The sequence below is a fragment of the Phyllobates terribilis genome, unplaced genomic scaffold, assembly GCF_046119375.1.
Source record: "Phyllobates terribilis strain yellow unplaced genomic scaffold, ASM4611937v1 Scaffold_3__8_contigs__length_932513732, whole genome shotgun sequence".
Taxonomy (NCBI): domain Eukaryota; kingdom Metazoa; phylum Chordata; class Amphibia; order Anura; family Dendrobatidae; genus Phyllobates; species Phyllobates terribilis.
The window spans coordinates 680,957,752-680,972,814 of record NW_027362763.1 but is presented as its reverse complement, the minus strand read 5'-3'; the positions used below and the strand labels follow the sequence as shown (position 1 = coordinate 680,972,814).

General features: G+C 46.8%; 2 protein-coding genes across 4 annotated transcripts in view; one reads left to right on the top strand and one right to left on the bottom strand.

Moving 5' to 3' along the window:
* Nucleotides 1-15,063, top strand: part of GALNT14 (polypeptide N-acetylgalactosaminyltransferase 14) — an 805,599-nt gene that overhangs the window by 222,323 nt on the left and 568,213 nt on the right. The window lies entirely within an intron of this gene.
* Nucleotides 6,319-13,641, bottom strand: LOC141257347 (alpha-1-antitrypsin-like). Its single transcript, XM_073671811.1, has 5 exons — nucleotides 13,486-13,641; nucleotides 9,588-10,276; nucleotides 7,578-7,842; nucleotides 7,187-7,334; nucleotides 6,319-7,105 (listed from the first exon to the last, which is right to left on the bottom strand). Exons 2-5 carry the CDS (start codon nucleotides 10,270-10,272, stop codon nucleotides 6,920-6,922), a joined length of 1,284 nt encoding a protein of 427 aa, XP_073527912.1. The 5' UTR covers nucleotides 10,273-10,276; nucleotides 13,486-13,641; the 3' UTR covers nucleotides 6,319-6,919.

The window sequence follows — 15,063 nt, the reverse complement described above, 5'->3', positions numbered from 1 at the left end:
TTGCATGTGGGTAATAAAAAAATGATGTCGTCTATATACCTGTCTCTACTACCCTGCAATAACCACATAGAGATGGGTGTGATGAACATTCGTAGGAATTTTTTTATTTGTTAAGACACCTTTTTAATTAATAGGTAAGAAATATTTTTTTTAAAAATTACATTGATGAGATATAATTAAATGGTGGAGGGGATATTTTACTGTCTGGTGGCAGCTGAGGAATGATATTCAGTATTAGAAAAACATGGTTGCTTTCTTCTGAAAACTACACTACCCCTGTACATGGCTTGTGTCTGGTATGACATATCAGTCGCAATGAAGGGGACAAGTGTTGTACTATATTGGGAGAAAGCCACCATATTTTTCCAGCCTTGGAGAACCCTTTTAATTTTTTCTCATAACTAGTGTAATTTCTAGGTTGGGTGCTTCTCTAGTTTTGGAGGACTCTACACATCATACTATTTCTAGGACAGTGCACCCCACTTAATGCTTTTTATCAGCTGGGGCGCAAAAAAATTAATGGGATACTTACTGATGAATTTCCCCAGAGCTTACAGGCAGGGGTGGGATTCGGCCAGTTCTCCTCGGTTCAAAGGAACCGCTTGTTAGAGCAGCCGGTTCCCTGAACCGGTGAGATCCAGAGCCGCTATCCAGTTTGGGCCCCACAGCAGCCGGGGAACGAGGAGGATAGGTGAGTATTGGGGGGAGGGAGGTTGCAGCAGCGGAGGAGCTGGGCACACGCAGTAGCCACTGCTGCAGTTACCACGTGTACCCGCTGCTAAAGGGACATGAATATTCCCTCTTCTCCACTCCCATGGGCATGGAGAAGAGGAAATATTCATTCTCTTTAGCAGCGGGCACGGAGGAGCGCTGAGCCGCAGCTCTTGCAGTCAGTGCACGCTACTAAAGAGAATGCTTATTCGCTCCTCTCCACGCCCATAGTCTCGGTGTGGAGAGGAGTGAATATGCCGGCAGCAACAGCAACAATTCACCTCGGCATCTGAGAGCGCGCGCTGCTCATTTGCCGACATGAGCTGCCTGTCAGACGGGACACAGCAGCGCTGGAGCAGAGGTGAGGAAGGAAGGTGAGTATAAGTCAGTGGGGGATGAGGGGTCCACGCATACCAGGATTGGGGGATGAGGAGGCCACGCATACCAGGATTGGGGGATGAGGAGGCCACACATAACCAGGATTGGGGATGAGAAGGGCATACATACCAGGATTGGGGGATGAGGGGGCCACATATACCAGAATTGGGGGATGATGGGGCCACACATACCAGGATTAGGGGATGAGTGGGCCACACATACCAGGATTGGGGGATGAGGAGGCCACACATACCAGGATTGGGGGATGAGGGCGCCACACATACCAGGAATGGTGGATGATGAGGCCACACATACCAGGAATGGTGGATGATGAGGCCACACATACCAGGATTGGGGGATGAGGAGGCCATACATAACAGGATTGGGGAATGAGGGGGCCACACATACCAGGATTGGGGGATGAGGGGTGCCATGCATACCAGGATTGGGGGATGAGGGGTGCCATGCATACCAGGATTGGGGGATGAGGGGTGCCATGCATAACAGGTTTGGGGGATGAGGAGGCCACACATAATCAGGATTGGGGATGAGGGGGCATATATACCTGGATTGGGGAATGAGGGGGCCGCATATACCGGAATTGGGGGATGAGGGGGCCGCATATACCAGAATTGGGGGATGAGGGGGCCACACATACCAGGATTGGGGGATGAGGGGGCCACACATACCAGGATTGGGGGATGAGGGGGCCACACATACCAGGATTCAGGGATGAGGAGGCCACACACACCAGGATTGGGGATGAGGGGTGCCATGCACACCAGGTTTGGGGGATGAGGGGGCCATGCACACCAGGTTTGGGGGATGAGGGAGCCCATACATACTAGGATTGGGGGATGAGGAGGCCACGCATACCAGGATTGGGGGATGAGGAGGCCCACTCATACCAAGATTGGGGGATGAGGAGGCCATGCATACCAGGATTGGGGGATGAGGAGGCCCACTCATACCAGGATTGGGGGATGAGGAGGCCATGCATACCAGGATTGGGGGATGAGGAGGCCATGCATCCCAGGATTGGGGGTTGAGGTTTGCCATACATAGCAGGATGGGGAAATTTACCAGTAGCTACTGCATTTCCCACCCTAGGCTTATACTCGAGTCAATAGGTTTTCCCAGTTTTTTTGTGGTAAAATTAGGTACCTCGGCTTACTGTTTGACTGCCCCCCTACTTGTATATGTTTGAGGAAAAGGTGTGTGTAAATGGGTGTGGCTTTAAAAAATGGGTGTGGTTTTTCTACACACACACAGAACCTGTTGTTAAAAATTTGAATCCCACCCCTGCTTACCGGTGGTTGTTGGGAAGCTATTACCAGTAACTGTTTTTACAGCATTTAATAGTCCCCTTAGGGGACTTTAATCTGCAATCTACCGATTGCTTGTGGTATGTATAGAGAAAAATCACAATCTCCTGATAATGCTGACCGGCGTAATGGACAGGCACGCGGGTCTTCAGCTGTCATGACAACCCATTGACGCCCCGCTATGACATCACGCCAATGTATTCATCGCTGTTTACACTGTTTACATACTGAGGATGCGGACAGCGGTGACATTGGGAATCGGGCTGCAATGGACAGGCGGCAGGGGGAATGGTGTGGCCTGTGGGCTACTGTTTTTAGCCCTTCGGCTATCTTATTCCGCAGGCCAGACTGAAACAGCCAGAGAGCCAGATGTGGTCGGCAGGTCACACTTTGCTCAGCTCTACTTTAAGCCCAGATAGCAGATAGGAGACCATTAGCAGAGGCACTGGAAGCTGCAGGCATACAGGAGACATCCTGGAAGTTGCAGGCTGACACGTAGCAGAGGTCTTTGAGGACTGAAGACAGGTAGGAGAGGTCTTGGAAGACCGAGGACAAGTAACAGAGAAACTGGAAGCCATAGGCAGACGGGAGACATCCTGGAGACCGCAGATAGGTAGCTGAAGTACTGGAAGCCGCAGGCGGAAAGGAGATTGCCGGGAAGCTGTAGGCGGACACGTAGCAGAGGTCCAGGAAGACTACAGGCATTCTGAAGACGTTCTGGAGACCGAATGCAAACTGAAAATTTTAGTACCAAGACAGGTGTGTGTTTTGGTAGGCCTAGGAAGCTCAACACATGGAAGCACAACTGGCAACTTGCCAAGCCTGACGGGGAGCACAGGAAAGTTTAGCAGACCGGGGATAGGGAGCAGAGCCAAGAACCAGGACAGGTGTGTAACAAAATCTTTTTGGGAAGAAAAGGAAAAATAAGAAACTAAAATAATGCTGTTGCGCATATATAGATAGATAGAGAGAGAGAGATACATATATACATAGTGGTCAAAATAAGTATTTCTGCCAATTTTGCAAGTTTTCCCAGCTACAAATAATGGAGAGATCTGTAATTTTTATCGTGGGTCACTTCACCTGTGAGACACAGAATCTAAAAAAAATACAAAAAATCACATTGTATGATTTTTAAATAATTAAATTGCATATTATTGCATGAAATAAGTATTTAATCACCGACCAACCAGCAAGAATCCTGGCTCTCACAGACCTGTTAGTTTTTCTTTAAGAAGCCCTCCTACTCTGCACTCATTACCTGTATTAATTGCACCTGCTGGACTCATTACCTGTATAAAAGACACCTGTACACACACTCAATCACACTCCAACCTCTCCACCATGGCCAAAACCAAAGAGCTGTCTAAGGACACCAGGGACAAAATTGTAGACCTGCACAAGGCTGGGATGGGCTGCAGAACAATAGGCAAGCAGCTTGGTGAGAAGACAACAACTGTTGCCACAATTATTAGAAAATGGAAGAAACACAAGATGACTGTCAATCTTCCTCGGTCTGAAGCTCCATGCAGGATCTCACCTCGGTGGGTGAGGATGATTCTGAGAAAGGTCAGGAATCAGTCCAGAACTACATGGGAGGACCTGATCAATGACCTGAAGAGACCTGGGACCACAGTCTCAAACATTACCATTAGTAACACACTACGCCGTCATGGATTAAAATCCTGCAGGGCACACAAGGTCCCCCTGCTTACACCAGCACATGTCTAGGCCCATTTGAATTTCGACAATGACCATCTGGATGAAACAGAGGAGGCATGGGAGAAGGTCATGTGGTCAGATGAGACCAAAATAGAACTTTTTCGTATCAACTCCAGCCGTCGTGTTTGGAGGAAAAAGAAGGATGAGTACAACCCCAAGAACATCGTCCCACCCATGAAGCATGGTGGGGGAAACATCATACTTTGGGGGTGCTTTACTGCAACGGGGATAGGACGACTGCACTGTATGGAAGGGAAGATGGATGGGGTCATGTATCGCAAGATTTTGGACAACAACCTCCTTCCCTCAGTAAGAGCATTGAAGATGGGTCATGGCTGGGTCTTCCAGCATGGCAATGACCCGAAACACACAGCCAGGGCAACTAAGGAGTGGCTCCGTAAGAAGCATTTCAAGGTTCTGGAGTGGCCTAGCCAGTGTCCAGACCTGAACCCAATAGAAAATATTTGGAGGGAGCTGAAACTCAATGTTGCACTGTGACAGCCCCGAAACCTGAAAGATCTGGAGAAGATCTGTATGGAGGAGGGGGCCAAAATCCCTGCTGCAGTGTGTGCAAACCTGGTCAAGTACTACAGGAAACGTCTGACCTATGTAATTGCAACCAAAGGTTTCTGGACCAAATATTAAGTTCTGTTTTTCTATTGTATCAAATATTTATTTCATGCAATAAAATGCAAATTAATTATGTAAAAATCATACAATGTGATTTTCTGGATTTTATTTTAGATTCTGTCTCTCACAGGTAAAGTGACCTACGATAAATATTACAGACCTCTCCATTCTTTGTAGGTGTGAAAACTTGCAAAATCAGCAGAGTATCAAATACTTATTTTCCCCACTATATATGCATGCCCTTACACTAATGCTGAAGTGCTGTAAAATGTCAGGAAAATCCTCCTAGAACAGCAGAACTTTCTATAGGGTTAATCAGAATCCCTAAAGATGACAGCGTCCGTGCACTGACTACTATTTGTCATGAGGTTACATGTGATTGGAGATGTGGTTGTGTTCAGAATTATCCAATCAGGGCCGCCATCAGGGCATTACTGCCCTTACTGGTGTATGGGGCCCGATGGGCCCGTTCTTCTGCTCACTGGGCCCCAGCGGCAAGATTCTGCGGGGTCAATAACTGTGAACATGCGTCCTTGGATGCACGTTCTCTTTAAATCTATTGCCGTGTTGGAACCTTCCTGCATGGCAATAGTTAACAGCCACCAGCCAATCACAGGCCGACTGCTGACGTCAGTGCGCACGTCGCTGGTGTATGACGTGACTGTCATGTGCCAGCGACCGTGCTTCGGGTGATGGGAGAGGCGGGTGCTGCTGGAGCACGGCAAGGTAAGGAGAACGTTTTTGTTTTTTTTTTAACTTTTTTTTTTGTAAAGCAGCACCATGGGGGCCTTATGGAGAGACACTATGGGGGCAGAATGGAGACACTATGGGGGCAGGCTGGAGACACTATGGGGGCAGAGTGGAGACATGAGGGCAGGATGGAGACATGAGGGCAGGATGGAGACATGAGGGCAGGATGGAGACATGAGGGCAGGATGGAGACATGAGGGCAGGATGGAGACATGAGGGCAGGATGGAGACATGAGGGCAGGATGGAGACATGAGGGCAGGATGGAGACATGAGGGCAGGATGGAGACATGAGGGCAGGATGGAGACATGAGGGCAGGATGGAGACATGAGGGCAGGATGGAGACATGAGGGCAGGATGGAGACATGAGGGCAGGATGGAGACATGAGGGCAGGATGGAGACATGAGGGCAGGATGGAGACATTGGGGCAGAATGGAGACATTATTACTGTAGGGGCTAATTATAGAGACAATGGGGGCAGGATGGAGACTTAGGGCCAAGATTTGGGACATTATTACTGTAGGGGCTAATTAAAGGATACTGTTTTAATTCAGAACCCAGAATTAATTAAAGCCAGGGTATATACATTCATCTCCTGCAGTGGCGCCATTCCTGCTATGTCGTGACGTTGTATCACGTGACAGCTGCAGCCAATGAGTGGTTGTCCATCACCTGCGGCCAGGCTTGGACTGGCCCACGGGAGGGCAGGTGAATACTCGGGTAGGCCCTCACATTCCTATATGAGCAATAGTTAGCACAATACACTTGATTCTCAATGAAGAAACAGAAACCACATCTAATCTTTCATGTGACGAATTACCTAGTTTATTATTATATACAGGAAAGGTAAATTGTGAATGAGGATAATTTAATATTTGCATGTAGATGAACAACAAGCCTCCAGAGTCAATGTTACTGGTGGTGCCCTTGGCAGCCCAGTCCAACATGGTTCCAGCCTTTACTATTTTGTCAGAGTTGACATCCGCCCTGACGGAATATTGACATTATACCATAATGGGGACATTATAGCAGGATGAAGGAATTATACCAGGATGGGAACGATTGTATCAGGAAAAGGCCCAGGATGGGGGGAAATGTTATACCATGGGGTCCAGGATGGGGGCATTATTATTGGACGAAACCCAGGATGGGGTAGGTTGTTACAAGAAGGAGCTAGGACGGCAGACATTATTATATAGAGGGCGAACGCTCATGTCTTTATAGGATCTATAACTCTACAAGGGCTAATACATCTGACCAACATGCAGGTGGGTACCCAGGTCCAAATTTTGTGCTGGGGCCCATCGGACTTTAGTCACGCCACTGCGGTTGAGTGTGCAAGGCCTAAAATAGGAGATAACACTGATGACATATATTTTATTGAAGGAAATTTTTGTAGATAATTACTTTTGGGGATTTAAGACTCTTCCAGTGAAGAGAACACTTTTAGTTTTGTAGTCACATAATGAAAATATAAAAGGACGGTTAAATATAACATCAGGGGTGGATCTAGGGACAACTTCAACCACTGTAGAGCCGGCCGCCTCTGTCCCCTTCTCATCAACACTGAGCACAGCTTTATGGACAGCCTGCGGAGGTGGAGAAAAAGAAGCGTCTTAAAACCCTTGGAACATAAAATAAAGATAGATAAATAGACTGATTGATCTTACCTTAGAAACCTTTAGGTTGTTTCTTCCGGTGATACCAGATAGATCAGCGTTGTCGGAGAAGATGTTGACTACTCCCATCTTGCTTAGCGTTTCTTTAAGGTCGATCGTACCAGAGATTTTGAATTTGGGGAGGGATAAGTCCACATACCTGTGTGCAATTAAGAGGAGCAGCATTACACTGATACTTTAACCTACACCAGTCATACTGAGCTATATGTATAAACTGATGTATTCCCAATGGTGGCCTTTTATGGAGAGTGGGGATAGCAACACACAATGGGATTAAACATAGACAGACAAAGAGTTGAAGAGAAGGACAGAGTGGGGAAGAGACCGTGCCCATGGCTGAATAAAGACAGTTACTGAATAATGAACTGATGCTGTCACTTACTTCTTTTCCATTGATTTCTTCCACTTTTGAATTGTCTCTTCATTAAAATTCTTTTCTATTTTGGATAATTTCCCCTTCTTTGGTAGGATGAATAAGGCATCGGCATCACCTTTATAGTGTAGGGAGACCACAACGGCCTCTTTGGTAAAGGCCACATTGTACAATCCTGTTCTGCTCATGAACGGCACTTTCACAGTTGTGTTTTCATTGATGTGAAAATTTCTCTCTCTCGTCCATTCTTCATCAAATGGTTTTTCCCATTTTCCTATGAAGAAATGAATTGAAAATTAATTTAGCATGATTATTGTATAGAATGGCAGGGGCTGAGCTGTGATAATATACAGTACAGACCAAAAGTTTGGACACACCTTCTCATGTAAAGATTTTTCTGTATTTTCCTGACTATGAAAATTGTACATTCACACTGAAGGCATCAAAACTATGAATTAACACATGTGGAATTATATACTTAACAAAAAAGTGTGAAACAAATGAACATATGTCTTATATTCTAGGTTATTCAAAGTAGCGACCTTTTGCTTTGATGACTACTTTGCACACTCTTGGCATTCTCTTGATGAGCTTCAAGAGGTTGTCACCGGAAATGGTTTTCACTTCACAGGTGTGCCCTGTCAGGTTTAATAAGTGGGATTTCTTGCCTCATAAATGGGGTTGGGACCATCAGTTCTGTTGTGCAGAAATCAGGTGGATACACAGCTGATAGTCCTACTGAATAGACTGTTAGCTGCTTTTTTCTTGCCATAATACAAATTCTAAGTAAAGAAAAACAAGTGGCCATCATTACTTTAAGAAATGAAGGTCAGTCAGTGCAAAAAATTGGGAAAACTTTGAAAGTGTCCCCAAGTGCAGTTGCAAAAACCATCAAGCGCTACAAAGAAACTGGCTCACATGAGGACCTCCCCAGGAAAGGAAGACCAAGAGTCACCTCTGCTTCTGAGGATAAGTTTATCTGAGTCACCAGCCTCAGAAATCGCAGGTTAACAGCAGCTCAGATTAGAGACCAGGTCAAAGCCACACAGAGTTCTAGCAGCAGACACATCTCTACAACAACTGTTAAGAGGAGACTTTGTACAGCAGGCCTTCATGGTAAAATAGCTGCTAGGAAACCACTGCTAAGGACAGGCAACAAGCAGAAGAGACTTGTTTGGGCTAAAGAACACAAGGAATGGACATTAGACCAGTGGAAATCTGTGCTTTGGTCTGATGAATCCAAATTTGAGATCTTTGGTTCCAACCACCGTGTCTTTGTGTGACGCCGAAAAGGTGAACGGATGGACTCTACATGCCTGGTTCCCACCGTGAAGCATGGAGGAGGAGGTGTGATGGTGTGGGGGTGCTTTGCTGGTGACACTGCTGGGGATTTATTCAAAATTGAAGGCATACTGAACCATCATGGCTACCACAGCATCTTGCAGCGGCATGCTATTCCATCCGGTTTGCGTTTAGTTGGACCATCATTTATTTTTCAACAGGACAATGACCCCAGGCTGTGTAAGGGCTATTTGACCAAGCAGGAGAGTGATGGGGTGCTACGCCAGATGACCTGGCCTCCACAGTCACCAGACCTGAACCCAATCGAGATGGTTTGGGGTGAGCTGGACCGCAGAGTGAAGGCAAAAGGGCCAACAAGTGCTTAGCATCTCTGGGAACTCCTTCAAGATTGTTGGAAGACCATTTCCGGTGACTACCTCTTGAAGCTCATCAAGAGAATGCCAAGAGTGTGCAAAGCAGTCATCAAAGCAAAAGGTGGCTACTTTGAAGAACCTAGAATATAAGACATATTTTCAGTTGTTTCACACTTTTTTGTTAAGTATATAATTCCACATGTGTTAATTCATAGTTTTGATGCCTTCAGTGTGAATGTACAATTTTCATAGTCATGAAAATACAGAAAAATCTTTAAATGAGAAGGTGTGTCCAAACTTTTGGTCTGTACTGTATGTGATAATATTATTTACACCCAGTAAATTGACTAACTGTGATGATTACCTCTGAAATAAATGTAGTTGATGAGGACCAAAACGGCATCCTGGTCTACACTCTCTAGCAGCTCAGGGATTTTGCCATGGGTGTTCTTCTCCACATAACTGTTGATCTGATTTTTTGCTGCTTCTTCATTCTTGAAGTCAGTAGAGAACGCCTCAGAGTGGTAGAGATTCTTGGCTTTATCTAAGAACGTCTGGAGAATCTTGTGTTCCTGGGAGATGAAGAGCGCGTTCCCACCACTGAGCTGCAGTTCCCTGTCCACATCATTCAGGAGATCTAGAAGATGGTGAAAACCTTCATGGATTTCTTGTTCTGAGATCTCAGAAATGTTCAAACCGATTCCTTTTATGATCTGTGAGTGGGTCTGAGCCTTAGCACCAAGACTCAAGAAAGCAAATGAAGTAGAGACACTGACTGGGGAGAAGACAATGTTCTCCGAAGGATGATCTAGAGCCACCTGCCGATACAGGTCAAAGGAGAATTTGGAAGTGTATTGTGCTATCTTGTAGCTGGGCATGGACTTGTTATGTTGATGGTGGTACTCATTGACATGATGTTCCCCTTTCTTGTGATCGTCCTCTTTGTGATCATGGTGGTCATCCTTGTCATGTTTATGATCGCCCTCATGATGATCGGCCAAAACCAATATAAAAAGTAGAGCCTCTCCCAAAAACAGAAAGACCCTCATGTTTCTGAAAGAAATAGAAAATGTCACTTTCAATAAGTTTGTGTTGCATGTGGGTAATAAAAAAATGATGTCGTCTATGTACCTGGCTCTACTACCCTGCAATAACCACATAGAGATGGGTGTGATGAACATTCGTAGGAATTTTTTTTATTTGTTAAGACACCTTTTTAATTAATAGGTAAGAAATATTTTTTTAAAAATTACATTGATGAGATATAATTAAATGGTGGAGGGGATATTTTACTGTCTGGTGGCAGCTGAGGAATGATATTCAGTATTAGAAGAACATGGTTGCTTTCTTCTGAAAACTACACTACCCCTGTACATGGCTTGTGTCTGGTATGACATATCAGTCGCATTGAAGTGGACCAGTGTTGTACTATATTGGGAGAAAGCCGCCATATTTTTCCAGCCTTGGAGAACCCTTTTAATTTTTTTCTCATAACTAATGTAATTTCTAGGTTGGGTGCTTCTCTAGTTTTGGAGGACGCTACACATCATACTATTTCTAGGACAGTGCACCCCACGTAATGCTTTTTATCAGCTGGGGCTCAAAAAAATTAATGGGACACTTACTGATGAGTTTCCCCAGAGCTTACAGGCAGGGGTGGGATTCAGCCAGTTCTCCTCGGTTCAAAGGAACCGCTTGTTAGAGCAGCCGGTTCCCCGAACCGGGGAGATCCAGAGCCGCTATCCGGTTTGGGCCCCACAGCAGCGGGGGAACAAGGAGGATAGGTGAGTATTGGGGGAAGGGAGGTTGCAGCAGCAGAGGAGCTGGGCACACGCAGTAGCCACTGCTGCAGTTACCACGTGTACCCGTTGCTAAAGAGACATGAATATTCCCTCTTCTCCACTCCCATGGGCATGGAGAAGAGGAAATATTCATTCTCTTTAGCAGCGGGCACGAAGGAGCGCTGAGCAGCAGCTCTTGCAGTCAGTGCCTAAAGCTACTAAAGAGAATGCTTATTCGCTCCTCTCCACGCCCATAGTCTCGGTGTGGAGAGGAGTGAATATGCCGGCAGCAATTCACCTCGGCATCTGAGAGCGCGCTGCTCATTTGCCGACATGAGCTGCCTGGTCGACAGGACACAGCAGCGCTGGAGCAGAGGTGAGGAAGGAAGGTGAGTATAAGTGTTTATTTTTTATTTTTTTATGTGTAAAGTGATTGGGCCACAAATACCAGGATTGGGGGATGAGGAGGCCACGCATACCAGGATTGGGGAATGAGGAGGCCACGCATACCAGGATTGGGGGATGAGGAGTCCACACATAACCAGGATTGGGGATAAGGGGGCATACATACCAGGATTGGGGGATGAGGGGGCCACATATACCAGAATTGGGGGATAAGGGGGCCACACATACCAGGATTGTGGGATGAGCGGGCCACACATACCAGGATTGGGGGATGAGAAGGCCACACATACCAGGATTGGGGGATGAGGAGGCCACACATACCAGGATTGGGGGATGAGGAGGCCACACATACCAGGATTGGGGATGAGGGGGCCATACATACCAGGATTGGGGATGAGGGGGCCATACATACCAGGATTGGGGGATGAGGGGGCCATACATACCAGGATTGGGGATGAGGGGTGCCATGCATACCAGGGTTGGGGGATGAGGGGTGCCATGCATACCAGGATTGGGGAATGAGGAGGCCACGCATGCCAGGATTGGGAGATGAGGAGGCCATGCATACCAGGATTGGGGATGAGGGGGCATACATACCAGGATTGTGGGTTGAGGAGGCCACGCATACCAGGATTGGGGGATGAGGAGGCCACGCATACCAGGATTGGGGGATGAGGAGGCCACGCATACCAGGATTGGGGGATGAGGAGGCCACGCATACCAGGATTGGGGGATGAGCGGGCCACACATAGCAGGATTGGGGGATGAGGGCGCCACAAATACCTGGATTGGGGGATGAGGTGGCCACACATACAAGGATTGGGGGATGAGGGGGCCACACATACCAGGATTGGGGGATGAGGGGGCCATACATACCAGGATTGGGGGATGAGGGGGCCATACATACCAGAATTGGGGGATGAGGGGTGCCATGCATACCAGGTTTGGGGGATGAGGGGGCCATGCACATCAGGTTTGGGGGATGAGGGGGCCCACGCATACCAGGATTGGGGGATGAGGAGGCCCACGCATACCAGGATTGGGGGATGAGGAGGCCCACACATACCAAGATTGGGGGATGAGGAGGCCCACGCATACCAGGATTGGGGGATGAGGAGGCCCACGCATACCTGGATTGGGGAATGAGGAGGCCCACGCATACCAGGATTGGGGGATGAGGTGTGCCATACATACCAGGATAGGGAAATTTACCAGTAGCTACTGCATTTCCCACCCTAGGGTTATACTCGATTCAATAGGTTTTTCCCGTTTTTTGTGGTAAAATTAGGTACCTCGGCTTACTATTTGACTGCGCCCCTACTTGTATATGTTTGATGAAAAGGTGTGTGTAAATGGTTGTGGCTTTAAAAAATGGGTGTGGTTTTCCTACACACACACAGAACCTGTTGTTAAAAATTTGAATCCCACCCCTGCTTACCGGTGATTGTTGGGAAGCTATTACCAGTAACTGTTTTTACAGCATTTAATAGTCCCCTTAGGGGACTTGAATCCGCAATCTACCGATTGCTTGTGCTATGTATAGAGAAAAATCACGATCCCCTATGAATGCTGACCGGCGTAATGGACAGGCACGCGGGTCTTCAGCTGTCATGACAACCCATTGACGTCCCGCTATGACATCACGCCAATGGAGCACCGCTCTACTTGTACCTGTTTAAGGCACAGGATGGCTGATTAAGTGCTGTCACGTCTGGGAAAAGATGCGGGCTCGGCATGTGAGCCCACGTCAAAAGCGTAAATATACGTCATATGTCGTGAAGGGGTTAATGTCAGGGTTCCCTCTTGGCAAAAATACTCTGTAAATAGGAGAGAACCTCTTAAATGAAATGGTCATGATATAATAAACTATGACATAGTCCATTGACTCGTTCTGCTCAATGCTTCCGGCATTTAGATACAGAAGTCAAAAGTTTTTGATGTTTTTAGAATAATTAAAAATGAAACAATTTCTGTATGTTGTATAAAATGGCACACCAGAAGACCATTGGAGAAGGTCATGGAGAAAATCATGAAAAAAAATCAATCATCCATCATATACAACATCTCAGTACTTACGGTGTTTTCGGATCCTTCAGACTTTGCAGATGTCTCCAGTGTCACAGATGATTTCATGTAGGACAACGTCCATCTATTGTGAAAGTTTAATTCTCTAATCATTAACCTTGTAATCTGTGCACCGCGGGACCGTCTGTGCCAAAGTCTATTAAAATTATTTGCTTTTAAGTTGCATCGTTCTACAAAAACCTCTGTGTCCTCCTCATCGCATCTTGTCTTGACCCCGAGATGCACTCATATATTGTAAAAATCGGGGAAAAAAAACTTTTTGCAAGTTAAATAGATACAATATTTACAGTGAGCACCCACATAGCCCCCTATATACAGTGTGAGCATCCACATAACTGTTCATATACAGTATGAGCTCCCACAAAGCTTCCTATACACAGCATGAGCCCCCACATAGCCTTCTGTATACATTATGAGCCCCCACAGGTCCTCTATGTACAGTGTGAGCAGCCACACAACACTCTATATACAGTATGAGTCCCCACATTGCTCCCATCGCAGTATGAGCCCCAGTATGAGCTTCCAGTTTCTCTGTTACTTGTCCTGGGTCTTCCAAGACCTCTCCTACCTGTCTTCAGTCCTCAAAGACCTCTGCTACGTGTCTGCCTGCAACTTCCAGGATGTCTCCTGTATGCCTGCAGCTTCCAGTGCCTCTGCTAATGGTCTCCTATCTGCTATCTGGGCTTAAAGTAGAGGTGAGCAAAGTGTGACCTGCCGGCTACATCTGGCCCTTTGGCTGCTTCAGTCTGGCCTGAGGAATAAGATAGCCGAAGGGCTAAAAACAGTAGCCCACAGGCTGCACCATTCCCCCTGCCACCTGTCCATTGCAGCCCGCTTCCCAATGTCACCGCTGTCCGCATCCTCAGTGTGTAAACAGCAATGAATACATTGGTGGAAAAGGGGGCCGCTGGCACTCTCTTCCACCAATCAGGGTGATACAGCAGATGTGAAGAAATGACAACATTGCGTCTGCTGTCTCACGCGCTGATTGTAAAGAGTCAGTGCACTAGAGACCAGAGTAGAGGGCTGGGGGAGGAGGAGCGAAGAGAGTATGTGTTTTGTTTTCTTCATATGGGTAAGGCATGTTTTCATGTGTATAGGAGGCTCCGTGGGGTCTCATACTGTATATAGGGGCCATGTGGGGGCTTGTACTGTAAATAGGGGCCATGTGAGGGCTCACACAGTATATAGGAGGCTATGTGGGGTTCACACTGTATATAGGAGGCTATGTGGGGGCTCACACTGTATATAGGAGGCTATGTGGGGGCTCACACTGTATATAGGAGGCTATGTGGGGGCTCACACTGTATACAGGGGCCATGTGAGGGCTTATACTGTATATAAGGGCCTTGTGGGGCTCACACTGTGCATAGGGGCCATGTAGGGGCACACACTGTATATAGGGGCCATGTGGAGGCTAAGGCCATGGCTCCACTATCAGTATTTGGTCAGTAGTTTATCTCAGGAGTGGGAGACAAAACCAGGTGAGGAACAATCAGAGAAAAGTTATAATAGAAAGAAAGTCACCAATTCTGCATTTATCACCCACTCATGGTTTTGGCTCCCACT